At 60.4% G+C, this 27979-nt stretch overlaps 2 protein-coding genes across 11 annotated transcripts; one reads left to right on the top strand and one right to left on the bottom strand.

The window, feature by feature from the left end:
• Positions 1–26311, top strand: POLD2 (DNA polymerase delta 2, accessory subunit). Of its 10 annotated transcripts, XR_009542070.1 has the most exons (13): positions 1348–1621; positions 4382–4503; positions 4693–4816; positions 5104–5218; positions 5364–5562; positions 5832–5912; positions 6064–6221; positions 6425–6552; positions 7039–7140; positions 13238–13383; positions 21604–22330; positions 24383–25572; positions 26143–26311. XR_009542070.1 is itself a non-coding variant. In XM_060157381.1 (12 exons), exons 3-12 carry the CDS (start codon positions 1402–1404, stop codon positions 7653–7655), a joined length of 1410 nt encoding a protein of 469 aa, XP_060013364.1. In that variant the 5' UTR covers positions 451–528; positions 1169–1230; positions 1348–1401; the 3' UTR covers positions 7656–7760. The 10 variants fall into 10 exon arrangements, 9 of the variants coding, with proteins under 9 accessions (XP_060013355.1, XP_060013362.1, XP_060013356.1 ...); XM_060157381.1 differs by lacking the exons at positions 13238–13383; positions 21604–22330; positions 24383–25572; positions 26143–26311 and adding exons at positions 451–528; positions 1169–1230; positions 7495–7760; XM_060157372.1 differs by lacking the exons at positions 13238–13383; positions 21604–22330; positions 24383–25572; positions 26143–26311 and adding exons at positions 1–48; positions 7495–7760.
• Positions 7869–17411, bottom strand: AEBP1 (AE binding protein 1). The gene is made up of 21 exons (XM_060157371.1): positions 17144–17411; positions 15189–15530; positions 14586–14648; positions 14387–14458; positions 14121–14255; positions 13978–14043; positions 13207–13284; positions 13002–13085; positions 12837–12884; positions 12089–12198; positions 11872–12011; positions 11447–11531; positions 11203–11347; positions 11015–11100; positions 10729–10852; positions 10265–10461; positions 9997–10176; positions 9443–9794; positions 9223–9362; positions 8970–9069; positions 7869–8759 (listed from the first exon to the last, which is right to left on the bottom strand). Exons 1-21 carry the CDS (start codon positions 17394–17396, stop codon positions 8152–8154), a joined length of 3408 nt encoding a protein of 1135 aa, XP_060013354.1. The 5' UTR covers positions 17397–17411; the 3' UTR covers positions 7869–8151.
• Positions 26312–27979: the final 1668 nt, after the last annotated feature.

The following is a 27979-nucleotide window of genomic DNA, read 5'->3' as shown; positions in this document are numbered from 1 at the left end:
GGCGGGAGATGGCGCGCGGCTGTGGGCGGGTCCGCGGCGTGCGGCGAGGTGAGTGGGGTCTCGCTTCCCCAGGCCGCGTGGATGCTTGGGGGGGGGCTGGCTCTTTGGGGGGGCTGGCTCTTTGGGTGTCCTCGCGTGGGGGCGGGTTAACAGGCATCTCGCGAGGGAGGTCTGAGCAGGCTCTGTGCTGTACTCCCCCAGACGGCCCCAGGTTGCGGGCCGGGGCCGTGGCCTGGGGATTCAGGCCGCGAGACTCCTTAGAGACTGCGGCCAGAGCGCTGCCGCCGCTCTACACTTTGGGGCAGATAGTTGATTCAGATACCGTCCCAGCCCAGAGCTGTTCTGTAGGGCAGAATTCAAGCCACCTAATAGCTGTGCTAAAAAGGCGGGAGGAAGAAATCGGTTTTAGTGCCACGTCTTTTTTAACCCATTCCATGCAAACTATTATCATCCCTGTACGCATGTAAAGAAATGACTGAGCTGCTCCACGCACTGATCTTGGAACCTGCTGTGGATCTGACGCCTACAGTACGTCTCAGTGGGGCTCCGGGCTGCTTCTGGAAAGTGGGCTCAGGTGCTGATGCCTCTGCTCTCCTGGAGCTTTTTATTCTAGTCAGAGGAGGCAGACAATAAACTTAAAATGTATTGTCTGTTGGAAGATAAATGCCATGGAAAACAATAAACATTGGAGGAGCAGAAGTGCCAGGGGAGGGTTGCAGGTGGAGAAGGTGAGGTTTGAGCAGACCTGAGGGACCTGAGGGAGAAGAGCAGGCCTCCCGGTGGGGGGACAGGAGGGCAGGACCAGTGGGGCAGATCTCATAGGCCACTGTAGGGACTTGGGGTTTTATTCCGTGAAATGGGGAACCTTTGGAGGGTTTCCAGCAGAGAAGTGACTGATTTATGTTTTGTTTTATTTATATTTTTAATCATAGGCTAATTATTTTATGGTAGGCTTGTGTAATAATAAGGCTGCCCTCATGCCTTGAGATGGGGCAGGTGCCAGGGAGCTGGATGGAGGCAGATGAGAAGTTCCATTTGGGACATGGAATTTGAGACCTTGATCATTGTCTATGTTGAGGTGTGGAGCAGGCAGTGGACACTTGAGATGGGTTTGGAGAGCGCCAGTGGGAGAAGCATTTCCTAGCTTTCCTCATCTCCCTTTTTGCAGGTTACAGGGGACACTGGTATCCAACCTAGTCGAGTTCCAGGTGCTGTTCTGGCTGGAGTCTGGTGTGCACTACAAGTCTCCCCCACCCTCAGGGCCCTGTGGGTGCGGTGGAGCCACACTAGGGACGCGGCTGCCGCGGAGGTTACAGGGATTGCAGGACTGCGTTTGTGTCCTTTCAGGGACCACCTCCTCCCTGTCCCGGCCACAGCGGTCTGGACACATCAAGCACGGACATGTTTTCTGAGCAGGCTGCCCAGAGGGCCCACACTCTGCTGTCCCCACCATCAGCCAGCAACGCTACCTTTGCCCGGGTGCCCGTGGTGACTTACACCAACTCCTCGCAGCCCTTCCGGCTGGGGGAGCGCAACTTTAGCCGGCAGTATGCCCACATTTATGCCACCCGCCTCATCCAGATGAGGCCCTTCCTGGTGAGCCGGGCCCAGCAGCGCTGGGGTAAGTAATGAGTTTGGGGAAGTGCTTCTGGGTTTGTTGGGCACGGATCTCCAGACCCTTGGGGTCGTCTGTCTTTCCTAATCAAGTGGCCTGGGCAGTGCAGGCCTTTTTCTTTTTTTCCCCCATTTCTTCCTTGGTGATCCTTCCTGCTTTTAAGTTATTCTTGATGAAGTAGGACCCCCACCACCTTCAACTTTTGGGTGATGCCCCATCACCCCATTGTTACTATTTATACAAGTGGCTTTCTGGGACTTCCCTGGTGGTCCAGTGGTTCAGACTCCTCGCTTCCAATGCAGGGGGCATGGGTTCGATCCCTGGTTGGGGAACTGGGATCCCACATGCCTCGTGGTGCAGCCAAAAAAAAAAAAATTACAAAAAAAAAAGGGTAGCTTTCCATGTAGTTTTCATTTCATGTGTTATGTCTTTAAACTGAAATTTTGTGGGTGAGACCGTGTCTTATTCATTTTTATTGCGCCCCCACCCCCCCCACCCCGCCGCCCAGCACCAGGCTTGCTGGGTTTCAGCCCAGGTTGCACATTGGAACCACTGGGAAAGCTTTGGCGAGCACTGGCTCCCAGGCCTGTCCCATCTCACCAGGTCAGCTGGATTGACTCCGGTTTTATTATATGCAGCCAGGAGAACACTTGACCCGATCTCCTAGCTACATCCTCATGTTAGAGATGTTTTCTGTTTTCCTTACTGCATGCAAAAGTGTTATTCACCTTTTCTCTGCCAGGGTCTCCTTCCTCTGGTTCCCAATGCCTTTCTCTCACTTTCCTTGAAGTCCTCGAGGACACCCTCCTCGAGCCTAAGGTCAATGTCATCTTTTAGATTCTTTACAGCAGCATCTGCTGTGGTACCAGGTTTCTCTTCTTTTTTTTTATTAATTTTTATTGGAGTCTAGTTGCTTTACAATGTTGTGTTAGTTTCTACTGCACAGCAAAGTGAATCAGTTACATGTATATACATATCCCCGCCAGGTTTCTCTTCTAACAAAGCTGCCCAGTGACAGAAAGCAGCCATTTTATTCTGTTCACAGAGTGGGGCCCATGATGAATGGGGCCTTGGCTGGGTGACTGACAGTAGGCAGCATCGTTCACTCCCCACGTGGCTTCTCTGCGTGGCCAGGCTTCCTCCCCAGAGCTCAGTCCATCTCAGAATTCACCTCTCTCCACTCACAAGTTTCCTGAACACCTCAAGCCCTTTCTTACCTTTGGCTCTCCCTGCGCCTGGCACGCTCTGTCCCCAGGCTTCCTTCACAACCTCAGCTGAAACATCCTGTGCTTCGAGAGGCCGCCTGGGCCAGCAGGGCCTTCTCCGTTCGCAGCACTTGTCCCAGCGGCAGATCCCGCCTTTCCTGCTCTTGCCTCTCCGTCTGCGCCGGAAGCTCAGTGAGGGCAAGGATGGGCCTTCGGGTTCACTCTCGGTGCTGGTGCCTGGCCTGGCGCCCACACTCCGCCCGGATGGACAGATGTCCCGCCCTCAGCACAGGGCTGTGTGGTTCTACCTGGTGCTCAGACATGCACACTGGATCTCAGCTGGGTAGCCTTGGGCGTGTTCCTTAATCTCTCTGTGCCTCAGTTTCCTCAGCCAGGTGGTGGGGTAATAATATCTCCACTGGCGTGTTGTCGGGGGTGGAAGAATTCCAAGCGCAGGGCTTGGCATGGCCACCTGGGGCTGAGTGAGGGCTCGGTGGACATTGTGGCTTTGGCATCTGTTGTCTCTCGTGGCGTCTGGCATTTCTATCCAGTGCCGGCGCCCTCCTTATCTTATTTTGAAGCACTCCCCCTCGCTCCCCAGGGCGTGGACCTGTGGGATGTTCTTGGTTATTCTGGGGCAGGAGGGATACGTGCTGGAGTCACCGGGCTAAGGAACGGGCTGGTCCCAAGTCCACATTATCCCATCCCCTCCTGTTAGCGTTTTCTCCAGGCTTGGGGTCTGTACTAACAAACCCTCAGGCCTTCTGGGACGTGGTTCCTCCCTCCTGCCCACCCGAGTGACCCCTGCATACCACCCCTCTCCCACGCCCGTCTTCCTGCCCGTCCCTAACGCTTCCTGTGTGCTGTTCTCTGGGATCCCAGGCCCTCCGGTGACTCCACAGGGAGCAGAATGGGGCGGGTGGGGATATGAAGTTTGGATTTGGGGTATCTCTGTTTTCAGATGATGAGGCATTTGTGGGGCGGATGAAAGAATCCAAACTCTCAAAAGAGACTGTAATATTGTTAGGGCAGGGCTGTGTTGAGACTTGGCATACCTCCTTCTAAGGATCAGCGTTATAATTTAGGTATAAGTGAAGAAACTCTGCATTAGCTTCCCGTGGCCGTTGTAATAAACAACAGAGCCGCAAACTGAGTGCCTTCAAACAACAGAAGTCCATTCTCTCCCAGTTCTGGAGGCCAGGGCTCCAAGATGCAGGTGTCGGCAGGGCCGCGTTCCCTCCAGTCCTTCCTTGCCTCTTCCAGCTTCTGGTGGCTGCCCCGGCACTGCTGGGTCTGCGGCTGCCTCCCTCCCGTCTCTGCCCCATCTTCACGTCGCCTTCTCTGCATGTCTGCCTCTCGTGAGAACGCTTGGCATACAGAGCGCAGGCACATTCAGAGTCCCTCTGTCCCCCTGGGGCCAAGCGATCCTTTAGGTCTAAGGGGTCCTTGCATTTGACGTTCTCTCCCTCCTCGTGGAGGCCAGGGCCCCAGGGCCGCGGTGCTCCGTGGCCGTGAGGGGGTGGAGGGGGCTCGTCTCTGAGCTCAGACCCTCGTGCCGCAGGCAATGGAGTCCTGATTAAGAAGCTGTGTGAGCTGCAGCCTGGGGAGAAGTGCTGTGTGGTAGGGACCCTCTTCAAGGCCATGCTGCTGCAGCCGTCCATCCTGCGGGAGGTCAGCGAAGAGGTGAGGACCCCACGGGCTGCCCCCAGAATACTTCCCTGGGGGCACTGATGGGACCACCTGCCTTGCATCCTGGGAATCAGGGCTGGGCCTCTGCCCATGGGGGAGGGGGTTGCAGGGCCATCTCACTGACGTGGCACCGGAGCCAGAGTGGGCTCTGGCCCCATGACCACTCCCATCTTTGAATTCCAGCACAACCTGCTCCCCCAGCCTCCTCGGAGCAAATACATCCACGCAGACGATGAACTGATCTTGGAAGATGAATTGCAGCGTATCAAACTGGCGGGTGCCATCGACGTGGCAAAGCTGGTCACAGGTGGGGAGGGGGGAGGGGGTGGCCCGCACCTCTGGGTGCTGGCGAACACCTGCATTATTCTTGCAGCCATGGGTGTGGGTTCAGGTGGTGGGTGAGACCCAGGTAGGGGTCAGTTCTTCCCACCTCCGCCCGGAGGCACTTGACTCCAGGAAGCAGATGCCCAGTCCTGAGTCCTCAGTGAGAACTCACCAGCAGAGGAGAGCTGCTGGTTTTGTCATCTGGGTGCCTGGAAGGGGGTGGTAGCCCCTCGGGCCCCCCCTCCTGGGCCTGACCCTGCTGCTCCCCAGGGACGGTCCTGGCTGTGCTGGGCTCTGCAGGAGACGATGGGAAGTTCCTGGTGGAGGACCACTGCTTTGCAGGGCTTGCTCCCCAGAAGCCCACACGCCCCCTCGACACGGCCAGGTGAGGAGCAGGGGCCCGGGTCTGGTCAGTGGTCCGGGGGAGTCACATTCGCTGGCCCCTGCTCCCCTGTGATGGTGACAGAGCCCCACCAGGAGCTCCACGCGGCCCTCCCAGCACCCACGAAGACCCCGACTTCTTCCGGCAGGTTTGTGCTGCTGGTGTCCGGCCTGGGCCTGGGTGGAGGCGGGGGCGAGAGCCTGCTGGGCACCCAGCTGCTGGTGGACGTGGTGACAGGGCAGCTTGGGGATGAAGGGGAGCAGTGCAGCGCCGCCCACGTCTCCCGGGTCATCCTCGCTGGGAACCTCCTGAGCCACAACACCCAGAGCAGAGACTCCATCAATAAGGTACGGCACCCACCTGCCTGCGTTCAAGCCCTCCTTCCCCGCGGAGCGTCGGGCACGGGGTCTCGCAGGCCTGGTGACCCAGGAATCTCCTGTCCTCAGGCCCTGCTTTCTGAGGGCGGTGGCGGGGGCCGGAGGCCCGGCAGTCTTACTGCCCCCCTGTGGGTGGGGCTTTGCTCTGCTCTCAGCCCTCCTGGCGGGGGCTCTGGGTATGGCTTTGATGTAAGCCTCCCTTGGGGGCTGATCGCCTGTGTATGGGCTTCTCCTCCCAGGCCAAGTACTTAACCAAGAAAACCCAGGCAGCCAGCGTGGAGGCTGTCAAGATGCTGGACGAGATCCTCCTGCAGCTGAGCGTGAGTGAGCTGGGGGCAGGCCAGTGCTCGGGATCGGGGTCTCTGGCACTGCAGTTGGGCACTGGAAGGTGGGCTGGGGAAGGTGGACTCCAGTGGGGTGCGTATGGAGGGAGCTGGGCCCTGCGAGCTCCCCTGCCCCTGTGCCCTCCAGGCTTCCGTGCCCGTGGACGTGATGCCAGGCGAATTTGACCCAACAAACTACACGCTCCCCCAGCAGCCCCTGCACCCCTGCATGTTCCCACTGGCCACTGCCTACTCCACGCTCCAGCTGGTCACCAACCCCTACCAGGCCACCATCGATGGAGTCAGGTAGCCCCACTCCAGGCTGACCCCTGGCCTTCTGCCTCGGTGGCACCAGGAGGGGAGGGTTGGGCCCAGGGCTGTGGAGGGCCCACCTGGAGTCGGGCTCGGGACTCCCTGTGAGGGTGCCAGGTGAGCTCTGGGCCGGCAGCCGTGGGAGGAGTGCAGACGGTGGCCCCCCAGGGTGGGGTCAGCCGAGCCCTGCCTTGCAGATTCCTGGGGACGTCGGGACAGAACGTGAGTGACATCTTCCGGTACAGCAGCATGGAGGACCACTTGGAGATCCTGGAGTGGACCCTGCAAGTCCGTCACGTCAGCCCTACAGCCCCTGACACCCTAGGTACTGGGACTCAGACACGTGGTGTGGAGCAAAGGGCCGGGGAAGGCCAAAGGGGCTCCTCTCATGCTCGGAGGGTTCCCAGCCTGGATTTGCACCCACCAGCCTAGCCGTGACCTGTCTAAGGAAAAGCCCCAAAGCTTGGTTTGTCTTGGGAGCTACTGTGGAATCTTACGTCTGTTCGTGGCCAAGGCCCTGCTTAGGGCTGAAGGCCATGGGAGCACAGTGGGAGCTAGGGCCGGTCAGAGGACTGCACCCTGGCCCGGTGCCCACCCAGAAGGGCGAAGGCGGCAGCGGCAGAGCATGCTGCCCTGCCTCTGGGGCCACGCGGCAGTGTGTGGAGATGTATTGTTGTGGCACGTGCCACAGGGTCACGTGTGTGAGATGGCACTCCGCATCCTACACGGGACAGCCCTACCCGAGATGTGTAGGTGTCTCCGCGCTGCGGCTGAGAAGCCCCACTCTCAGCTGTGGGTCCTCCTTCTTCAGGTTGTTACCCTTTCTACAACACCGACCCGTTCATCTTTCTGGAGTGCCCTCACGTCTATTTTTGTGGCAACACCCTCAGCTTTGGCTCCAAAATCATCCGAGGTAAGTTTTGTCTTCTGGGAGGTCCCAGGCCTGGGCTGACGCGGGTGACACGCTCTCAGCTGGGGCCAAGGCTCACAGAGAAAGCCTGTGTTGGAGTGTCCAGGCGCCCATGGGTGGACAGCCCAGGCTCTGCAGGGACTGAAACTGTCCCCACCAGAGCTCATTCTGGTCAGTGTGGCTTTAGCCTTGGACCTTTATGGGGTCCTTGGCCCTTTTCGTTTCTGGTCTCAAGGAGCTTCTGTGGTCCACGCTCCCATGGTGCTGATGGGGGGCTCCTGTTCACTTCTGGTGACTTCCCTTTGAGACGGGCCTCACCCAGAACCTAAGGCGCGCCCCCACGTGGCTTCTTTGCAGGCCCCGAGGACCAGACAGTGTTGCTGGTGGCTGTTCCGGACTTTAGCACCACACAGACCGCCTGTCTGGTGAACCTGCGCAGCCTGGCATGCCAGCCCATCAGCTTCTCAGGCTTCGGGGCGGAGGAGGAGGACCTGGGAGGCCTGGATCTGGGCCCCTGACTCACAAAGGCGGCCTTGTCCGGAGAGGCCCCGGCTATTCCTTCCCTGTGGCGTCAGCACCGTGGCAGCTTTGCCTTTGTAAATAAAGCCTGAGTGTTTACTGGTGTTGAGCTGGGCAGACCCGGTGGCGGGCCAGGGCACTCCTGTGGAGGGAGCCTCCCTCCTCCTCCCCTCTCCCAGCTGGTCAGGATGGCAAGCGGTCAGTGACACATCTGCCGTGAGCTTGGTTTATTGGTGTGGCCGGAGCAGATGGTGGAGAAGTCTGCCCCCACCACCCCCCCGCACCCGGTCTCGCTCAAGCTGCCCCAGCCCGGCCCTGCAGCAGAGCGGCCGGTGGAGCAGATGCCTGACACAGACCCTGGCTCCTAGGTCTCCATCACTTCATGCCCCCTCCTGGCAGGGCCCACACCGGGGGTCTTTCCGTTTGCTGATGGCCGCTGAGCGGGCCAGGGCAGTGTGACTACTGGCGCAAGCTCGCGCGTTGGCAGACCTGTTCTCAGAAGTCCCCGAAGTTCACTGTGTAGGTCTCAACTGTGGTGAAGGGGATCTCCTGGCCCGTGACCATCTTTCTCTCCTCCTCCTCACCCTCCTCGGGCGCCAGCTCTGTCCCAAACTCCGTCACCACCTCCGTGTAGGTCTCGGTCTCTGACTCCTCCCAGCCAGCTGTGGTCTCGGGTGGAAAGTGCCAGGGACCCAGGGTAGAACTTGGGGCGGGGGAGGGGGCAAGGGAGGGGGTGGGGAGCAGTGTCGGGGGGGTGGGGGGCGACGTGGGGACGGTGGCCGGGCTGGCGGTGGCGTTCAGGCGCCGGAGCCGCATCTGTTCGCGCATGCGCAGCCGGTACTGCAGGCGGCGGCGTTGCATGCGCCGCTGCTGGGGGGTCATGGGGCGCGACGGGTCGATGTGCGGGATGGGCCGGTTCCCGTTCATGGCCATGATCTCCCGGATGCGCTTCCAGTTGGAGCGAGCCAAGATGAAGTTGCACTGGGTGGCCCCGATGTCGTAATCCACGTTGCAGGTCTTGGAGCTCGGGGTGTAGCCCTCTGCGTGGGCCGTCACGCGGTACTCCCCCGGGTTCAGGATGCGCCAGTAATCGCCGCCACTTGCTGCAGAGGGAGGACGGGTTTGGCTGCCTAGGAGTACCCCCTCCCAGGCCCCAGTCCTCCTGTCCGAGATCCCCCTAGCCCTCCCTCTGGGGGGCTCCAGAGGAGCAGGGACGTGCTGGGCAGGCCAGGCTTGCCTTGCCAACGGCACGTACAGATTTGGTGCCCCCCACCTCGGGAGGCAGAGCGGCGTAGAGGTATGCACTTGTGTACCTGTCTTCACTCCGTGGTTAATGCCGCTCACGGAGATGGTGGCGTTGGCGATAGGGATGCCCTGCTCGTCCGTCACAACCCCCTTGATGCCGCGGTGAACCTGCAGGGGAGGCAGGGCGGGTATCCACATGGAGAGCCCACTGGGTCTGTTGCTGCCCTGTCCCATGCACGAGGTCCCCTCGCCCTTCACCACCCTCTCCCCAAATGCTGCCCCACTCCTCCACCTGCACGTCCTCCCCGGCAGCCCGCACACCTGCTCCATGAAGGTGAGCAGAGCTTCCTTGTTGTTCTCCCACTCTCGGGGCAGCTCACTCTCGTGAGGGAACTTGTCGCAGCCCAGGTAGATGGAGAGTTCCAGGCAGTTGGTGTGCAGGTAACTGAAGTCGTTGATAGCTGGGCAGGGCAGACACAGAGCCGCAGTCACCCCTGCCCACACCAGATGCCCCACCGCAGACCCTCCCAGGCTGACTCACTCCCAGAGCGGGGTTTCCACTTGGCCCCGTTGACGATGCCCATGCCGCCAGTGTAGTCCTGCGCTTGGCACCCTCCCCGGTAGGGCTCGGTCATGGTGAGGTGGGTAGAGGCGAAGGAGATGGACAGCCAGCGGAAGATGGCGTGGTCTGGGGTCTCTTGGGCCTCAGATGCTTCTTCTTCGTCCTCTCCCCGGGCAGCTGCCATGGCCGCAGCCAGCAGCTGCTCCTGGCTGGGCGTGCGGGCCATGTCATAGGGGTAGGACACGAGCCGCTCGCCGCCGTTCAGGTTTGCTCCCAGCACGAAGGGGTTCTTCTCCATCCAGGCAATGATGGCCCGGACCTCCGTGGACACCTAGGGTGGCCAGTATGTGAGGTGTGGGCTACAGCCTCCATCACCCTCCATGTAGACCCCATACTGGTACTCATGCCCCCTCAGTCCCTCCAAGGCCCTGCAGTCTCAGCACCCGGGCTGGGTAACCCACAGCCCACCCCCAAGTCCGGAGCTCCAGGACCCCAGGGTCCGGGCTGCTCCCACAGGCCCTGCTGGGCCTCACCGTGGCGTCTGGAGACAGGTAGTGTTCAGGGATGGGCAGGTTATTGTTGGGGACCCGGTAGGGAACCCATTTCCTCTCCTCAGCTCCCCAGAGCACTGAGTTGAGATCCGGGAAGTCCTCATAGATGTCAAAGCCCTCCTCGGTCCACAGTCCCAGCGCCCAGTTCCCAAACTCTGAGCCCTGGGGGAGCAGGTGGGGGTAAGCATCAGCAGCCCACCCACAGTCCTGCCCCACCCTGGCCCTGCCTTACCCCCTTCCCTCTACCCACCGTCTGCGCTGCCACCTCGTAGCCGTCAGGATTCAGCGAGGGCACGAGGTGGATGCGCGTGTCCTGCACCAGGCTGCGCACGCGCGGGTTTCCGTCTCGGTACTCGCGGCACAGGTACTGCATTAGTAGCAGCAGCAGCTCTCGGCCTAGCACCTCGTTGCCATGGATACCAGCTGTGTAGCGGAACTCAGGCTCCCCTGTAAGGGCAGGAGCCTCAGCAACCAAGCAGCCTCCTGAGGCCTGAGGCCCAGGGGATCTGAGGAAGGACCCAAACCGGCCTCATCCCCAGAGGGGTGAGGGTGGCTGAGGACTGTAGGGCCCAGCAAGGGGCTCCAAAGATAGGTGGGAGGTGGTGAGCTGGAAACATCAACGGCGCAGACCCAGCTACAGTGCCAGGGCCTTGCCTCTATAATCTGTTGGGCGTGGGGAGGGCCAGGCCTCCAGGGGGCTGTCGGGGCCCTCACCCAACTCGTGATCCCCGGGGTTGTCCGAGATCTCCATGGCGTAGATCTTGAGCCCACGCGAGCTCTTCCCTAGGCTGTATGTGCGGGTGATAGTGGGGCACTGCTCGTTCACCACCTTCATCAACTGGGTGCCAGAGAAGACACAGAGTTACGCAGCCCACCTACTCCCGCCACCCCCAGCCCACCCGCAGTGACCACATCTCTCCCACGGCCTGGGTCTGCTCTATGGGGAGGCTCCCCTGTTAGCCCTGAGCCCAGTCCGTGGCCTCAGGACAAGCACCCCAACCTGGCGCATGTCCTTATAGCTGTGGTGCCGGAAGTCCAGGTCGTCGGTGGTCAACACCTCGTTCTGTGCATAGTAGCTGTGGACAGCTGCAGAGGGTGGGCAGGCAGGGCCTTGAGCTGGCCACCTGCCAGCCCACCGCGGGTTGCCCCAGCTTCCCATCCATGCCCCTGCCAGCCCCCTGCACTCACGGGACATGGGGCACCCCAGCACCTCCAGGCGCATGCATAGGCTGCCGTTCCAGGTGAGTGGGTAGATGCGGATGAAACGGGCCACCACCGGCTCCGGGAGCTCGCTGAGCACAGGTGTGTCCTTGTCCACGTTCCCACGGAAGGTCTGGGAAGAGGCAGGCCTCAGAGCAGCCCCCAACCCCAGCCGAGAGCCCACCTGCGGTTCAGACGAGGGGCGTATAGAGCCGAGGGCTCAGGTGCCCACCATTTCCTCGTAGCCGTTGGTGTACATCACCCACGTCTGGCTGTCATTGCTGAAGCCCACGAAGAAGGAGGTCACGAAGTCGTCACTGGGGAGCGGATGGTGGTCAGGGTAAGGCTTCTCTCCCCACCCCAGGTCCAGGCCCTCAGGTGGCCTGAGCCCCCTCTTCTGGGCCCAAGAACCTAAGAGCTAGCAGGTGTGTGGTGTTGGCCCGGATGTCGGGAGAGGCTGCCATGGCCGCTGCGTGGCCGTGGGCGACTGGTTTGCTTATCTGGACCCAGGGAACCGACCGGCCATAACCGAGGAGTGGCGGTGAGGTGGGGCGGGGGAGGGCCCTGGAAGGCCCACTGGAAAGTTCTGAACGGGACTCAGAGCTGTGCCTGGAGCCACCTGCCCCCACCAAGTGGCTGTGAGCCTGGTGGACTTACTGGATGCTGGAGTCGCGGCCCTGGGTGATGACGCCCGTGAACTTGGTGGTCCTTCTGGTGTCCACCTCGATCCACTGGGTCTGAGAGTCGTCCTCGGCACACCACGCCCCGTCGTAGTAGTCGTCCTCAGTGTCGCCGGCCTGTCGGGGACAGCGGGGGGGCTGAGCAGGCAGGGAACCCCTACCCAGCTGGGAGATGGGCCCATCCCGACACCCACCTGCATGTTGAGCCGGCCACGCTGTGCCCCTAGGCCGTGGCGCAGCATGGAGGAGGACCGGATCTGGTTGTCCTCGATGCGGTGCGACTCCATCCCGATGGGGGGGCACTCTGGGGACACGGCACCCCAGGCTGGTGGCCCCCTGGCTCCGTCCCTCCCTCCACCGAACCCAGAAGGGAGGAGCCCAGCACCCACTTCCCCTCACATCAGGGGGCGCCAGTGAGGGCAGCTGTGCTCCAGCCTGTGCTTCCCCACCCTGAGTCTCAGCTTCCCCCTCTGGAGAATGGGCTGATGACACCAGGCTCCAGGGGACCATGGGGCTCACATGAAATCACAGGGACAGCCACCCCAGGGCCTGGCTGGTCCCAGGCATTGTCTGCGTCGGGGCCATCTGCGCACCTGCCTTGTGCCCTGAGCTCTGTCCCCTGGGGTCAGGCCCAGGACAGAGACACTCCAGGGCCTCTCCCTTTCGCGTTGCAGGACTTTAAGAGCAGGAAGGGGCTCTGGAGGCCTGGAGTGCCAACAGGAAATCCGGGTTTGGGACCAATGTGTGGCCTTAGGTGGGTCACGTGCCCCATCACCGTCACGCTGCGGCCATGGCACGGCCCCAGCGCCGTCACACCCGCCCGACAGCCTCCATACATGCCCATGGCAGCCCCGGCGCTCGTAGCTATGCTGCAGCCCTCACAGCCCCCCCAGCCCCCCGCACCTATCCTGCGCCCCCCGAGCCCCCCAGCGCCTCACTCACTGAGTTGCTCTGCTGGAGCCCACTCCTCCAGCTCACCCTTCCGGGGCCCTGGGGGCAACAAAGGGAGGAGGTGGTGCTGAGGGTCCCAGAGCAGCCGGGGGTCTGGCGGACCTCTCACGGGGACCCAGGTTGTGTGGGCCCAGCCCCCAGCCCCCAGAGACACACCTTTGTGGTCCTTGCCCTTCTCCACAGTCCATTTGTCATGCGTGTCCTCCTCCTTGGGCCTGCTGCCCTCCTTTTTGGGTTTCTCTGAAGGGTGGAAGCGGGGAGGGCCTGTCGGCTTAGCCCCAGGCTAAGGGGGGCTTCAGGGGGCAGGTGGGGTGGGGGCCAGGCCTGCACGGGGGGCTGGGGGCAGCCTGGGTCCACTCACTCAGGCCCTCCTTCTCTTCATCTGTTTCCAGGCCAGGGTCAGGCTTCTGGGGCCTGGGAGGCCGGAAGTAATAGTCCACTGTGGGGAGGGAGAGCCCTGATGAGATGGCCCACCACGAGCCGGGGCTCCTAGGTTCACAGGAGCCCAGTGGGCCGGACTGGGCACGCGGTGCACAAGGTGAGGAGGTGAGATCAGGGTGGGCCTTAAAGAGTCCAGATGGGCTGAGACGAGGAGGGAGGGTCCTCCTGGAGGGGGAGGCTGCTTGGGCACAGGTGGGGTGAGCGAGACCCCGAGGAAGTCACCAGCCTGGCGCCCCCGCAGGGTGTGGCCCGGAGAAAGGTGGGGAAAGGCTGGGCAGGGAGTGGGGCACGGACATCGGACATGCCCCGAAGGGCGACTGGCACCTGTGGCAGGAAGGGGGGTCTGGAGGGCTGAGCTGGGGCCAAGGGGTTGATGGGGACCGAGGCCAGGAGGAGGGGAATGGGGTCCAAAGGGGCCGGGAGCAGGAGGGAGCGGAAGGCGGCATGGGAGTCCCGAGGGACGAGGGGCGAGGTGGCCAGGACCGGAGCTCGGAGGGCCCGAGAGTGAAGCCCACTGGGGCTCAGGGCGATGGGGGGAAGAGCGAAGTTGGGAGCCAGGAAGACCCAGCCTGAGGGAGGAGATCAGGGGAGGGCGGCCAGGCCGGAGAGGGTGGCCAGGTAACTCCCACCAAGCTGGAGGCACAGGCAGCCCGACCTTGGGATGCAGAGGGCAGGGGCCCTAGGCACTCACTGTCGTCATAGTTGGGGATCACGTAGCCGTCCCCATAGTTGGGTGGCAGCGGCTTCAGAGGCGGCTCTGTGGAGGTGGGAGGCAGGGTTGAGCCGGAGCCCCCTCGCCTGGCACCCCGCCCCCCAAGTCTGCCCGCATCCTACCTATCCTCTCCTCCGGGGCCTCGAACCCCGGCCCGGGCGGCTCAGCCTTCTCCTCGGGGCGCTCGGGCCAGAGCCTTTCCGGCCTTCTCCTGCTGGGGGGCGGCCTGGGCTGCTTCTGGCGCCGGATGTACTCAACTGGGGGAGAGGGGGGCGCTCGGAGCCGGGGCCGAGGCCAGGGAGGGTGGGGCCTCCGGGGGCCGGGGGTGGGATCCAGGCGGGGAGGCGGGGCCGGCGGGGCCTGGGTGGGGGGGCAGGGTCCTACTCACAGTCTTCGTAGTCCTCCCGCTCTATCTGGTCGTTGTAGTCCAGCGTGGGCTGCTCTGTCTCCTCCTCCGGCTCTGAGGGAGAGCGCTTGTGGCCGCCTCATCGAAGGAACTCCCCGACGCCGCCACCCCGGCCCACCCCGGGGACCCAGCAAGCCAGGGCGGTTGGTGCCCTGAGGCCAGGTGGCCGGCGCCCACTCACCAGGCTGGCGCTCCACGTCGGTCTCTCCTGCTGGGCCCTGCCAGGGATCTGGGAGGGGCCTGTCTGCAACAGAAAGCCCAGGAGCAGGTGGACGGGAGGCCTGCCCTGACCACTGGCTGCACCGTGAGCCTCCACGAGACCCGGGCCCTGCCAACACCCCCTGAACAGCTCACTCCCGGGAGGCCCGGGCTGCTCTAGCCCTAAGCACCCTGCTGGCATTTCCGGGGGGCCAGAGAGCTGGACGGCTTTCTGGGGAGCCCAGGCCCTGCTGTCTGGGAGGACCTGCCGCAAAGCTGCCCCCGCAGGCGGGCACCCTCCAGGCTCAGAGCCCAGTGACGCTGTGGGCAGGTGGCTCTGGATGGGGCCCAGGGGACGGATCCCAGGACGGTGGAGAGCAAGCCCCCCGCTACGAGGCTGCCAAGCACTTCCTCCCCACGGGAGGAGCGGCACCGAGGGAGGGACAACAGTGAGGCCGCAGCGCCCACCCGGACCGGGGGCTCTGAGGGTCTGCGAGAGGCAGGGCCTCAGGGACCCGCCCTCAGCCCCCTCTCCCTGCAGCCTAGCAGGTCAGAGCCCCACAGTCTCAGAAGAGCCAGCACACACCTCCCTCCTGGGGCAGCTCCTCGAGGCCGGGGCTGGCGACTGGGGGCAGTGGCCACTTCGGGCTTTCGGAGGGGGTTGGGATGGGGGCCTTCTTCCCAGCCAGAGGCCTCTTGTTGGCCTTGGGTGGCTTCTCCTTGGGCTTCTTGGTGGCCTTGGGTGGCTTTTCCTTGGGCTTCTTGGTGGCCTTGGGTGGCTTCTCCTTGGGCTTCTTGGTGGCCTTGGGTGGCTTCTCCTTGGGCTTCTTGGGAGGCCTGGAGGACGCCTCCGGGGGCTGCTTGGTCGCCTTGGGGCCTTTGTCCTTCTTTCCTTTCTTCCCTTTGTCTTTGGCTTTTCCTGGAGGTGCTGTTCAAGATGCAGACTCAGGTAAAATCAATGAAGAACCCCCTCTATGCCCCATGTGCCCCCCCCACCCCCGGCAGGGTGCCTACAACCTGGGCAGAGGGGCTGCTGTTAGCCCTGCATTTCCCAGATGGGGGAAACTGAGAGGTGAAGCCACTTGCAGTCATGGCAGAGCTGGGACTGGCTTTCTGTCACCACCACACCTTGGCCTGGGTAGCTCAGCTTCCCGGGGGTAGGCCCTCGTCCTCCCATCTCCCAAAACCTCCAGAGGAGCACCTCACAATCCCCTCTTTCACCGTACGGCCCCTTGGCCAGTCAGGGCCCACTATTCTGTGCTGGGCACAGAAGGGGCAGAGAGGTGACTAAGCCATCCAGGCCTGGGGAGACTGCCCAGTCTAAAGGGGGAGGCAGTCTCCTCCCTGCCAACTGCCACACAAAGTAAAGGGCATGGGCCCGGGGCCTCTCTGAAGCTAGAAAAGCTTCAAAGAAAAGCGACACTCATGGGCTATCCCCTATCCAGGGGTGGGTTGGAAGCCATAACCATAGGGGGTCCTGAGGCCACACAGAGGACAGATAGGGATAGGTGGGCACTGCAGCTGCTCGCCCATCTCAGAGTCTGGGGGAGGGAGGAAGCAGGGGCAGGGCCTAGGGCTGCCTATAGGAATCCTCCAGGCCCCTGAGCAAATGCTGTTGAAAATGTAATGGAGGAGTGGGGGCCACATGACCGAAATACTGGAAAATCTACAGAACGCAGACAGTCAGGAGAAACAGAGCTGCCACAGCAGCGTGCAAGAGGCCGGGACAGCAATCTCGACCGGAATGGCGGGGGAGGCCGCGATGGGTCCCAGGGAGGAGCCAGGAAAGATCTAGAGCGGGATGAAGGGGAGGAGCTGCTGACCTCAGGAATGATGGACGGTGCCCTGGAGTCTCCTGGGAGAGAGATCAGCAAGACCCCTGCCCACCCTCCGGAAGGTCACAGTAAACAGCTAAGATTTATTGACAGCTGATTATATAAGAGGCACTAGGCTACATGCTTTGGCGATGCATCACCTCGTTTAATTTTCACAATAACCCAGGACTACTGCCCAGTGCCTCTGGGAGCCTTGTGGAGACGAGGGTCCCCCGGCTCTGTGCTCCTGGAGTAGGAGGCCAGGCAGCACAGGTAAAAGGCTGGTGTCCCAGGCTGGGACTCTGGCAGTGGTGTGGGCACGGCCAGCGTGTGCTACAAGCACACGGAGTGGCCCCATCAGGACGGCAGGGCCGTTCCCGTTCAAACTGACCTGGGCAGGGGGCAGCAAAGTCCCCAGTTAGTTCATGTCTAGTCCCTCTGGGGGTTTGGGGCTGTGCATGACGGATTGGGAGGACCCAGTTCCACTGGGCAGTGGACCTGCTGGATGCGTCTCCAAACCCAAAGGGCTCCAAGCCAGCACTGACCTCTGCCTGGCACAATGTCCCGCCAGATATCTGGGCTCCCTTGTGCCTTACAGAGCCATTCCTCACGCTGGGCAGACTGGACCTCGGCCAGACACCACCGAGGCCCGCCATTCAAGCCTGAGGTGCAGGTCTCCCCGAGGCCCCCCATCACACCGAGGGCCACCCCTACCCGGTGCTCTTACCCTCTTCGGCCACCCCCGGACGCGCCCCCGGCTTGCCCCCTGTCTGGGCTTTGCGGACGGGAAGGGTGGGTTCAGGGGGTGGTGGGGCCTCCACGTCGTCCTCCCGGGGCTCGGACTCCAGCTCCGACAGGAAGCCCTCGAGGAACTCCTCGATCTCGTCGTCGGTCAGCGCAGTCTGCGGGCGCCCCCCGGGGCACAGTGCCAGCAGCGCCAGGAGGCAGCCGAGCAGGGGCGCCCCGCGCAGGACCGCCATGGTCGCGGCCCGCACGGGGGGCGGGGGGGGCTCCGGGGAGGGGCGGGCGGGGGCTCCGGGGAGGGGCGTGGGGGGGCTCCGGGGTGGGCAGGGGACTCCGGGGTGGGGCGCTGAGGGCTCCGGGACGGGCAGTGGCTTAGGGGTCGGTGTGGGCTCAGGGATGGTCTGGGGGTTCTGAGGCGGTGGCGGCGGCTGGGAGCTCAGGTCCCGCGTGGCGCGCTCCCGCGCGGACCGCCTTCTCCAAAGCGCCAGAGGCGGCCGGGGCGGGGGTGCTGGGGCTTCCGGAGCCGGCTCCCCCCACGCCCGGGGAAGGAGGAGGAAGGGGAGGAGGAGCCGGGCGTGGACGGAGGGGCTGCGGGGGGAGCCGAGCAGTCCCGGCGCCGCGCGCGCTTGGCACTTCCCGGAGTGGGAACTGCGGGCTGTGTCCCGGGCCGGGGCCCGCGCCTTGGAAGAAAGGCCGCAGGGAGGGAGCGTCGGAGGGGACGCGAGGTCCAGAGGGTGCGGATCGGAGCGCTCCGACGCCCCTGCCCCGCGCCGTCTGCGACACCGCCCCCAAGCCGGATGGGAACTGGAGGCGAGATGCCCCAGAACCGGCTGGAGGTGAGCGGGACCCCTGATGGCAGAGCCAAGCCACGAACTCAGGCCTCGAGGACCCTCCCCATCTCGGGACCCGCAGCAGTGTCCCCACCTATCCTTTCCTCCCTCTGGAGCCTTGGCCTGGCAGCTCTGCCAGCTGTCACCAGCCTTCATTCAGACATCCAGCTAACCTCCCAGGTCCGTGAGAGCCGGGCCCTGTGCTGGTCCCCCTGGGAGGGACCACACTTTGGGAATTCACCCTCTAGTGAGGGGGACAGGTGCAAAACCGCCCTCAAGGCAGGCTAACTGCTCTGCTGGGGGTAGGAGCCCCCATGTAAGATTGCCCCTCCCCTCCCAAGGGACTGACATATTAGGTCAAGTTTGGAGAGAGGGTCAGAGATGGAGCAGGGAGGGACGGACGGAGATGCCTTTCAAGTTGTATTAAACTGTGTGTGTCATTCATAGGCATGGGCTGTCAGGGGTGTGGAGGGACTCAGCACTCACACAGCAATTTCCATACAAGCTCAGGGGGTTCTTGCCCTCCCCTGCACTCCCAGCAACAGAGGGAGGGATCCCAGATGAAGAGCCCGGCACGGAGGTGGGAGGCAGCCAGCTGGCTTATGTGGCCCTCTTCTAGCAGATGGTACAGCCTCAGGTGAAGCCAGGTCAGATCAAGGGAACATTTTAGGGGCAGTGCGTGTGAGCCCAGCTCCGCGTGGAAGATGTAGGGGCCACAAAGGCATAGGAGATCAGACACTACCCCTGAGGACATGGGCCAGCTGGCAAGAGAGGATGGGTACCTTCAACCCAGCGAACCTGGGTGCTGGGACCTACCACGGGAACAGTTCACTCACCACCCGAATAGGAGCCACAGATGTTTACGGTCGGTTCCCCTCCCCTACGGTTTCTTTTACTATTTCCCCGCAAAGAACATTTCTTCACCTCTAGGGGTACACTGCTTTCCGAACAGCTGAGATCCCAACCAGGACAAACAGACGTTCCTCTCCTTCCTCTTACCAGAACCCAGTTTTTTAAAACTGTGTTTACCGTAGCTCCCTCTACCATATGGACCAGACGCAGCAGGGGCATATAGATTGGGTAGTCAGAGAATCCCAGGATCGATTAGTAATGTCTGCCATGGGTGTTGGCTTAGGGAGTTATGCCATGTGTACCTGGTGTTTCTGTAAGTCTCTCCCCAGGGGCAGATGTTGGCTGGCCCCAAATGGGCATGACACCTAAGGCCAGAGCTCCCAGAACGTTCCTCCTTGATGGGATGAGGAAGCAAGAAAAAGCACATCTGGAGCCCATGGGCCAAGTTTAGCAGCAGTCAGCCCTGAGCCAACGTTGTCTGAGGGTTTGGCCCAGTTGGGAAAACCCAGGAGAGCCTGAGATGATGAACAGGCAGCAGCCAGGGAGCGTCGTGCGAGCTGCTGGCTCAGCCCGGGACTGGGGGCAGGACCCAGGGGGCTCTCCCTTCTCTCACCACTTTCTTTCAAGGCCCTTCATTCGCTGCTCACTGGTTTGTACTTAGAAAGGCAGTGGGACTATGTCAAGAGCTGGTCCCTACAGGCAAATCCCAGCTCCGCCCTCCTGGCCATCTGATCACAGCAAGTAACCTCACCGCTCTCCGTGGCCTCACTGCCGCTGACCAAACAGGGACTTTGCACGTGCTGTGCCGAGCGCGGTTTCAGCACTCGCGACCCAGCAGCTTCCAGTTCTTGTCAGTTCCCTTAGGAGACCAAGACCCACCTGGGCTCTCGGAGGACGCCCCCCCCACCCCCCCAGTTGGGCCTCCTTGTCCCTGTGCTGTCCTCGCCCTGCCGTGTGTACCCAGGCTGGTCCTGGCAGCAGTAGGATGAAGAAAGCTCTTACCCATAAATGTCCTCTGCGAGCCTCTGAATCATCGCTCTCGAAACTTTTGTCTTGGAATTTGTTCTGTTGCCCCCAGTTGAGTGTGTCAAATAGGGAGGCCCAAGGCTGGGGGGGGGGTGGCGGCTGTCGAACGTCACTTCCCTGGGAACAGCTCCCGAGTTCAGCTGGCTCACACGTGGATCAGATTTGGGCTCAACATCCTCTGCCAGGGAAAATAGAAGCCCGCAGAAAATTAGAAAGAAATAGACAGAGGCTTCTCCTCAGTCACAGTGAGTCACCAACAGAAACATGAACAGAGGCCTGTGGGGAGCTGGGCTCTGGGGTGGGGTGGGCAGGGAGCTGGGGGCCCCCCTGCCCCCTCCCACCCAAGAGTCTGGGCAGGTGGAGGGGGGCAGTGCTTCCCTCGGTGGGCAGGGCTGGGACTCCACTTAGCTTTAAGACCTGCACTCAGGAAATCCCGCAGACCTAGGCCCATCAGGACCTGTCATCTAAACCAAACTCCCCAAGGGCAACAGCCCAGGCAGGGAAGAGGCAGGCCAAGAGGCAGGAAGCTTGCGGCCTCCTGTGGCTGCCTTTCACCCTTCTGGGATCCAGGCCCCCTGCCAGCGGGTGGGGTGTCTGTACCCATGTCCAAGGGCTCTCCTGAGCTAGTCTGGGAGTCTGCTGGACGTCCTGGGTGCCCTCACCTCCAGCTACCTAAGAGAAGGCTGGGCCTTTCCCTCCTACGGAGCGAGGCCTACCCTAGGGGCTACAGCAGGACTAGGCTCACAGGCAGAGACAAGGTGACATCTCACCCTGGTGGGTCTACCCTTGCTGCTTCCAGAGTTGGGGAGCAGAGTTCTTGGGGGAGCCTGACATGGGCTGGGTGTGTGTGTGTGTGTGTGTGTGTGTGTGTGTGTGTGTGTGTGTGTGTAGTTTTCCTGCAGCCTTGTGAGGGTCAGGCTGGTGGAGCCCACAGATGCAAGGGTGGGGAGAGGAGGGGGCGGGGCCTGCACTCTCACTTCTGCCCAGGCTGGGGTCGGTCCTGTTTAGCTCACGGGCCAAGAGCTTACCTCTGAGGGCCATTGAGGAAGAACCATATGCCAGGAGGGCTGCCTGCCAGGGTGGGAGGTCCCCAGGAGAGACACCTGGTTGGGGGCCGAGGTGCCCGTGCTTGGGGTCAGCAGCAGGGGCATTGCAGAGGTCTGCAGAGACCCATCTGGGAGGAATGGTGCGGTGCAGAGGCCCTGCGGACTGCAGCGAAGGGCGGGGTGCGGGAGGCGATGGCGGTGGGGGAATGTGGACATGTAGGCAAAGCTGTCACATGGGGGCTTTGCCCCTGTCAGTAATGCCCTCAGCGGGGCGGGGGTGGGCGGGGAGCCAGAAGCTCCCACGTTGGGAAGGGGGTGAGCAGGTGGAACGGAAATGGAACCCACCCTCTTCCCACTATGGTGGGGTCAGTCCCCCAGGGATGAGAAATAGAAGCTTTGCTGTAGGTCAGGCTTGCCTTGTTAATGCTTTCCGATGCGACAGCTTCCTGCATGAAAAGAAGAACCCAGGATGGACCTGGAGGAGCAGGGGGAGGGGCTCTCCTGCTTCCTTCTACCCATCCTAGAAGCCACACTTAAAACTACGACCTTGAATAACTGGGTTTTCTCAGGCTGTAAGTTGGGGTGGGGGGGAATGGCTCCATGACCACTAGCAGTGCCCCGCCCCTGTTAGGAAGGGTCTCCCATTCAGACAGGCCTGGTCAAGCAACGTTAGCCTCTTGTCTTTGCAGATCAGACAGTTTGGATCTCGAGGCAACTCTGGCTGGAGCCTTGGGAGGCATGAGGGTCAGTCTCATCCCTGTGTGGGCCCCAGGTGACCTTGATCCGTTCCCCTCTCCCACCAGACCTCAGGGTGGGAACCCTGAGGTCACTACAAACCTAGTGACCACACCTCCGCACGAGATAGAGAGATGATGGAGTGGCCCCATCCGAGCACTCACTCTCCACGTCCAGGGAATGAGGGGGTCCCCGGAGGAGGGTGCCCCGAACCCTGGGTGGCCTCTCTTCCCTAATAGGAAGAGCCATGCTCTGGGACTCTCAGGGAACTCATCCATTCTAAAGGTTTCAGCAGAGTCTCTGCACCCAGGGACACCACACCTCAGCTTCCTGAGTGTCTGAAAAGATGCCCCCAGGCCGTCCTTCTAGGACTACCAGCCATGTCGGCAGGAGACTGCCTCATCCCATGTCACTGTAGCCTGAGAGTCCATGATCTCATCACCCTCCACTTCCTAGCCCCCAGCCCGCCCCTATCCTGCCACAGCACCACCCCCCTCACTCTGGGTCCCCAGCGATCTAAGCACGTGTCTGTGGGTGTGTGTCCCTGACTGCGGCTCATTTGTTCACTGGGCGGGTCTCCACGGAGCTTTCAACAAGGTCCAGCCCTGAGCGTGGCCCAGAGACCCAGCAATCATGGAGGTATCCTTCCTCTGAAGATGTTCAGGCCAGAGGGAACAGGATGTGAGTGGTTGGACCTCTGGAACAGAGGGCACAGGGGAGGGCATCGAACCCCGGGGAAGTGGAGTCCTGCCCTGTGGGAGAAAGGGAAGGGGGATCCCGGCGGGGGAGACCCTGTCTCCCGGGCTCAGACTCCTCAAGTCAGTCGCCTGCATCTCAGGTCCCAGCACGTGGACAGTGGGCTGGGCAGTGATGGTGCTTTTAGTGCTTGTAGAGTATATGCGCCATCTTGCCCCATTTTCAAGTAAGGAAACTTGGGCCCAGGGAGAAGTGATGTGTCCAGGTCACAGCACGTCAGTGATGGCGTGTCTATGAGGCCAGACCGCATGCTCTTTTCCATCCGGTTTACACAGCATCCGGCATCGGCCCACCAGGCCGCGGGGCTACCAGCCCCTCCTGCTGAGGCCCGAGTATCACCAGGAACCACCCTGGTGCCTCAGCCTGGGCAGAGGTGGGAAACTCACCTGCCAAAAGGACCAGTGTGTCCCACTTCTAACTGCGGCAGCCGCAGAACCCTGGGGCTGGGAGCAATAGCGAAAGAGCTCCTCCAAGGCTCCCACGGCCTCCAAGGCAGCAGCTCAGACCCGGCCCAGCTGGCCCAAATGAGTGTGTGCGGTGAGGTGGGGGTCGGAGTTGTAACTGGAAGGCTCTGGAAGCCGGGCCTCAGGACAGCAGGCCCTGGGATCAGGCACCAGCCCTCCCAGTCTCCTGGAGTCCTGAGTTGGCCTCGAGGGACCAAGTGAGAAGGACCCAGGCCCATCCGGTCCCTCTGCCCCTCCCTCTCAGGGGAGGGCCCTGGAAACGCCCTCTTGTCTACAGTTTGGACAACACCGGGGGTAAGTCTGCCCGGGCTCACCAGGAGGGTGGTTCCCAGAGCCATGGGACCTGGGGTCTCCCAGACAGTGTCTAGCTGTCCGCACAACTGGCAGAATGATTTTCTTGGTTTCCAACAACTTGAAAACCACATGTGATTTTCCATAGTCTGGTGCCCCCGCCCAGCTCCCCAGGCCCGGACTGCTGAGTGAGCAGAGTTCACCGGAATTCCTTCCACTCACCGCAGGACCCAGCCCCCGGGAGACTGGGGGGTCACTGCAGCCGCAGCGGGGCTGATGGGCTGAGGGGCGGGAGGCGGGCTTCCCGTGCCTGAGTAATTCTGCAGCCCGCAGACTGGGATGAGGACAAGGGCTGCGTGTGGCAGTGTCATGTGACAATCAGCCAGGGTTGTCCGGTTCCAAACAGGCTCTACTGGAAAAAAGTATGCTCACCATTCCTCCCACCTTCATCTAAATTGACTCTGATGGATCGAAGATGTAGATGTTGAAAGAGAAGCCATCAAAGTAGTAAAAGAAAACATAGAAATCTGTGCTTATAATCTTCGTGGGGGAAGTCTTTCTAAGCAGAAACTGTAGAAGGATGGAGACTTTTGGTTGCTAAAAGCGCTAGCTTTCTGTTCAGAATATCCTGAAAATGAAATTAACAGGCAAACAGAACACTGGAAATAGGTCCACAAGCCCTAGGTCAGAAAGCGAACATTTTAGGAGCTGCCCGTGGCCTCAGAGCCTCTCTCCAAGCCTCAGTTTCTCTCCTCCTTAAAATGGGATAATACTGGCAGTATCGCTCCTTGTGAAAAGGGCACGAGGATTCACTGAGATAAATCTAGAAAGCTGTGCCTGAAAAATAGTAATTCTTTGAGAAAGGGAAAACATTCTTTACATTTTTAAAGCTAATTTGAGCTTGTTTCCATTTTTAAAAGTGAGCCCCGAGATAGAGGCCAATTCACAAAAGAAGCATAAGTGGGGACTTCCGTAGTGGTCCAGTGGTTAAGACTCCACGCTTCCACTGCAGGGGGCACAGGTTCGATCCCTGATCGGGGAACTAAGATCCCGCATGCCACTAATAAACATATGCAAAAATGTTGACCTCATGAAAAATTATGCAAATGCTAATTAAAATACACTGAGTAGTACTTTTCCAATATCAAATTCCCAAAGATTAAAATCCTCCTGGTGGGCTTCCCTGGTGACGCAGTGGTTAAGAATCCGCCTGTCAATGCAGGGGACGCGGGTTCGAGCCCTGGTCCGGGAAGATCCCACATGCCGTGGAGCAACTAAACTCATGTGCCACAACTACTGAGCCTGCGCTCTAGAATCCGCGAGCCACAGCTACTGAAGCCTGTGCGCCTAGAGCCCGTGCTCCGCAACAAGAGAAGCGACTGCAATGAGAAGCCCGCGCACCGCAACGAAGAGTGGCCCCCGCTCACCGCAACTAGAGAAAACTCGTGCGCAGCAACGAAGACCCAACACAGCCAAAAATAAAATAAATACATTTATTAAAGAAAAAAATGCTCCTGGTGGAGGCGGTACCAGGAAATCACTGTCTGAGCACTGTCCTGCAGGACCATTTGGCTGCAGAGATCAGAAACCCCACTGTGATGAGTAATTTTGTGTGTCCCCTGACTGGGCTAAGGGATGCCCAGATCAACGGTGAAACATCATTTCTGGGTGTTTCTGTGAGGCTGTTTCCGAAAAAGAGTCACTGATCTGAATCAGTGGACTGAGAAAAGCAGATGGCCCTCCTCAGTGTGGGTAGCCCCAATCTCTGCTTGAGCTGGGACGTCCATTTCCTGCCCTCGGACATCAGCTCTCTCGGTTCTCAGGCCTTTGGGTTTGCACTGAACTGCACGACTGGCTCCCCTGGGCCTCCAGCTTGCAGACGGCAGATGGCAGCCTCCATAACCATGTGAATCAATCCTTCCTAATAAGTCTCTCTCTATACATGTATATGTATCCTGCGGGTTCTGTTTCTCTGGGGAACCCTGACTGATACACTCTCTAAAGCAGCTGAGCCCTGACAGGCGATCCCGCGGGTGCCTGGTGGGACAGAGGGCCACCACGTTCCCCTGCAGCCCAGCCTTCACTGTTCACCCAGACCCCTCCATACACCAGAACTTCAGCCTGGACTTCAGCTCGATGCATTTCCCAGAGGGGACTTGGACCTGGCAACTGGACTCCACCCTATACCTTATTCCAATTAGCTGCTGGAGGGGTCGGCCGTGTGCCCAGGTATGGCTGCACCGGCCGCCTCCCCTGGAGCCAGAAGAGGACCCGAGGCCTGGGTAGGCCCTGGGCTCATCTTCTCGGGAAACTGGACGCCAGCCTCATAAATGAGCATGTGCCCCAACATCTGCACCCCTCTGCCACTCCAAGGACAGATTTTCCCGTCCTGAAGTGCATTGTGACCTCAAGGTGGGTGAAGCATGTGACTCTGGAGGTGGCGAGCCTGGGATGTCCATCCTGTCCAGGGGGACTTTGGGGAATGAGGTGCTGCATTAGCCCCTGAGAAGGCCTCCCCTGCCCCACCCCCCACCCCGCCCTCAGACTAATACAACACGTTCCTGATTTAGTGGGAGGAAATCCCACCGACAGGTGGGCACGTCCTGCCTCAGGGGACGTATTTGCTGTTCCTTCGGCCTGCAGTGTCCTTCCCAGCTTCTCACTGAAGCTTCCCCAGCTGCCCTTCGTAAAACTTCAGCCCTCTCCTATATCTGCCAAAACAAACCATCCCACTCCCCTACTTTATTTCTGACATATTGACCCATTGGGCGATACTGATGGTGCTAATGGCTCCAGTTAAGTGGCCTCCCTGTGCCCATGCCCTTTGCCCTGTGCCTTGTAACCTTGTAGGCCCCTCCTACTCTGACTACAGGCTTGGCCACGTGATGGCTTTGGCCAGTTGGACAGGAACAAACTTGGTCCAAGGAGAGGCTTGAAAAAACACTTGAAGCATCCTCTCTCCCCTTCCCCACAACCTTCCAGAACGATGAGAGCACACCTGGGCTGTCCTGCTGGAGGACAAGACCACAGGGAACAAAGCTGAGACCATGCAAAACAGGCTGCCACAGCCAGTGGGACACAAGAGGGAGACCAGCGAGACCAGCCAAGCTGGGCTCAGATGGGCAGAGCTGCCCAGGCAGCTGGCAGGCAGGTGAGCTAATAAATGTGATTGTCTTAATCTGCTGAGTTGGGTGGTTGGTTACTCAGCAATAGCTAACACTCATCTCAGATGTTTATCATCTGTCTCCCTACCAGCAGTGCCAGTGTCGCAAGACCAAGGGATCAGGGGCTGTGATATTTCCTACTACAGCTCTCTGGCCCACAGAGGCCCTGAGTAAATATCTGTTAAATGACTAAATACAGAATAAATACCGTAACAGAATCTTGTGAGACAGACAACAGTCCTGGAGCTAGTCAGAACTGAGTGGAGGGTGGTACTGACACTGGTGAAGAGAATGGCAGTGAGTGAGCACCAAGGGAGTCTCGATAACTGATGCAGGTCCTGTCTGTGAGCTTCAAGACAAAGACCAGGGCTTCCCTGGTGGCGCAGTGGTTGAGAGTCTGCCTGCCAATGCAGGGGACATGGGGTCGTGCCCCGGGAAGATCCCACATGCCGCGGAGCGGCTGGGCCCGTGAGCCATGGCCTCTGAGCCTGCGCGTCTGGAGCCTGTGCTCCGCAACGGGAGAGGCCACAACAGTGAGAGGCCTGCGTACCGCAAAAAAAACCCCAAAAAACAACAAAGCAAACAAACAAACAAACAAAAGACAAAGACCAGCTCAGAGTCCCCTTCCTTTCATTTTGTTGCTCCTCCATTCTCAGCATCTGGCTTCCATCTCATGATGCAAAACAGCTGCTTGAGATCCAGTCATCATTGCATCATCCCAGCCAGTAGAAAGGCATAGAAGGGCACAATCTCTTCCATTAAGAACTTCTTCCAGAAGCTCACACAAAGCTCCAAGTTCATTCCATTGGCCTTGGCCAGAACTCAGTCACAGCCATACCCAGCTGCAAGGGAAGCTGAGAAGTGGAGTCTTTTTTCTGACAGCCTTGTGCCAGCTAAGTGTGAGTTCTGTTATCAAAGAAGAATGAGATAAATACTGAGGAATAATTGACAGTCTTTGCTACAGCTGACATTATTTTCACTTTTGTGTCTGGTAAGATTACTAAGATCTTCAAAAGGTGTTAAAAAAAAAACAACAACTAGCATCTGGTAGAGGAAGGTGTGAAAGCTGAAATCCCAGGGAAGATAAGAATAAGAAACACATCGTGGTATTAGCCATTTTATAATCAGTTTGTGTGTAAGGTATTCACATTCTTGCATGTTTGTCTGCAGACCTGAGCCAGAAACCCAGCCAACGAAAACAAGACGCGCTGACCAGCTCTGTAGGAGGAAGGGGACCCCTAGCAGGTATGCGTCCCCAGCTCCACAACCCCTGCCATTAGCGTGGAGTTGCAGAGCGCCCCCAAGGCCGCTGCAGCGCCCAGAGTTCTCAGTGTTGAAACCCATAGCTGCCGTCTCTATCCGGATCTTCCTCCTCAGAGCCAGGCTTCTCTAAGAAGTTGTTCACAATCATTTTTCCACTTGCTCAGTCCCAGGGAACTGTTCCTGCACCTGGCACTCTCACCAGGCCCCAGGGATCGCCCAGAGCCACCAGAGGCCCCGTCGTGACCTCCTTCCGGGCTGGCTCGCTGTCCTCCTCCCCTGCTTCCATGGTGGCCTTTGCAGCACCAGTTCCCTCCCAGTACACACCACGCAGCCCTCACCCACCAAAGGCCCAGACCCCTGCCCACCTTTTAAATCATCCACTGATAATTCTT

The sequence above is a fragment of the Lagenorhynchus albirostris genome, chromosome 8 (assembly GCF_949774975.1).
Source record: "Lagenorhynchus albirostris chromosome 8, mLagAlb1.1, whole genome shotgun sequence".
NCBI classification, from domain to species: domain Eukaryota; kingdom Metazoa; phylum Chordata; class Mammalia; order Artiodactyla; family Delphinidae; genus Lagenorhynchus; species Lagenorhynchus albirostris.
This window is presented reverse-complemented; position numbering and strand designations above follow the sequence as displayed.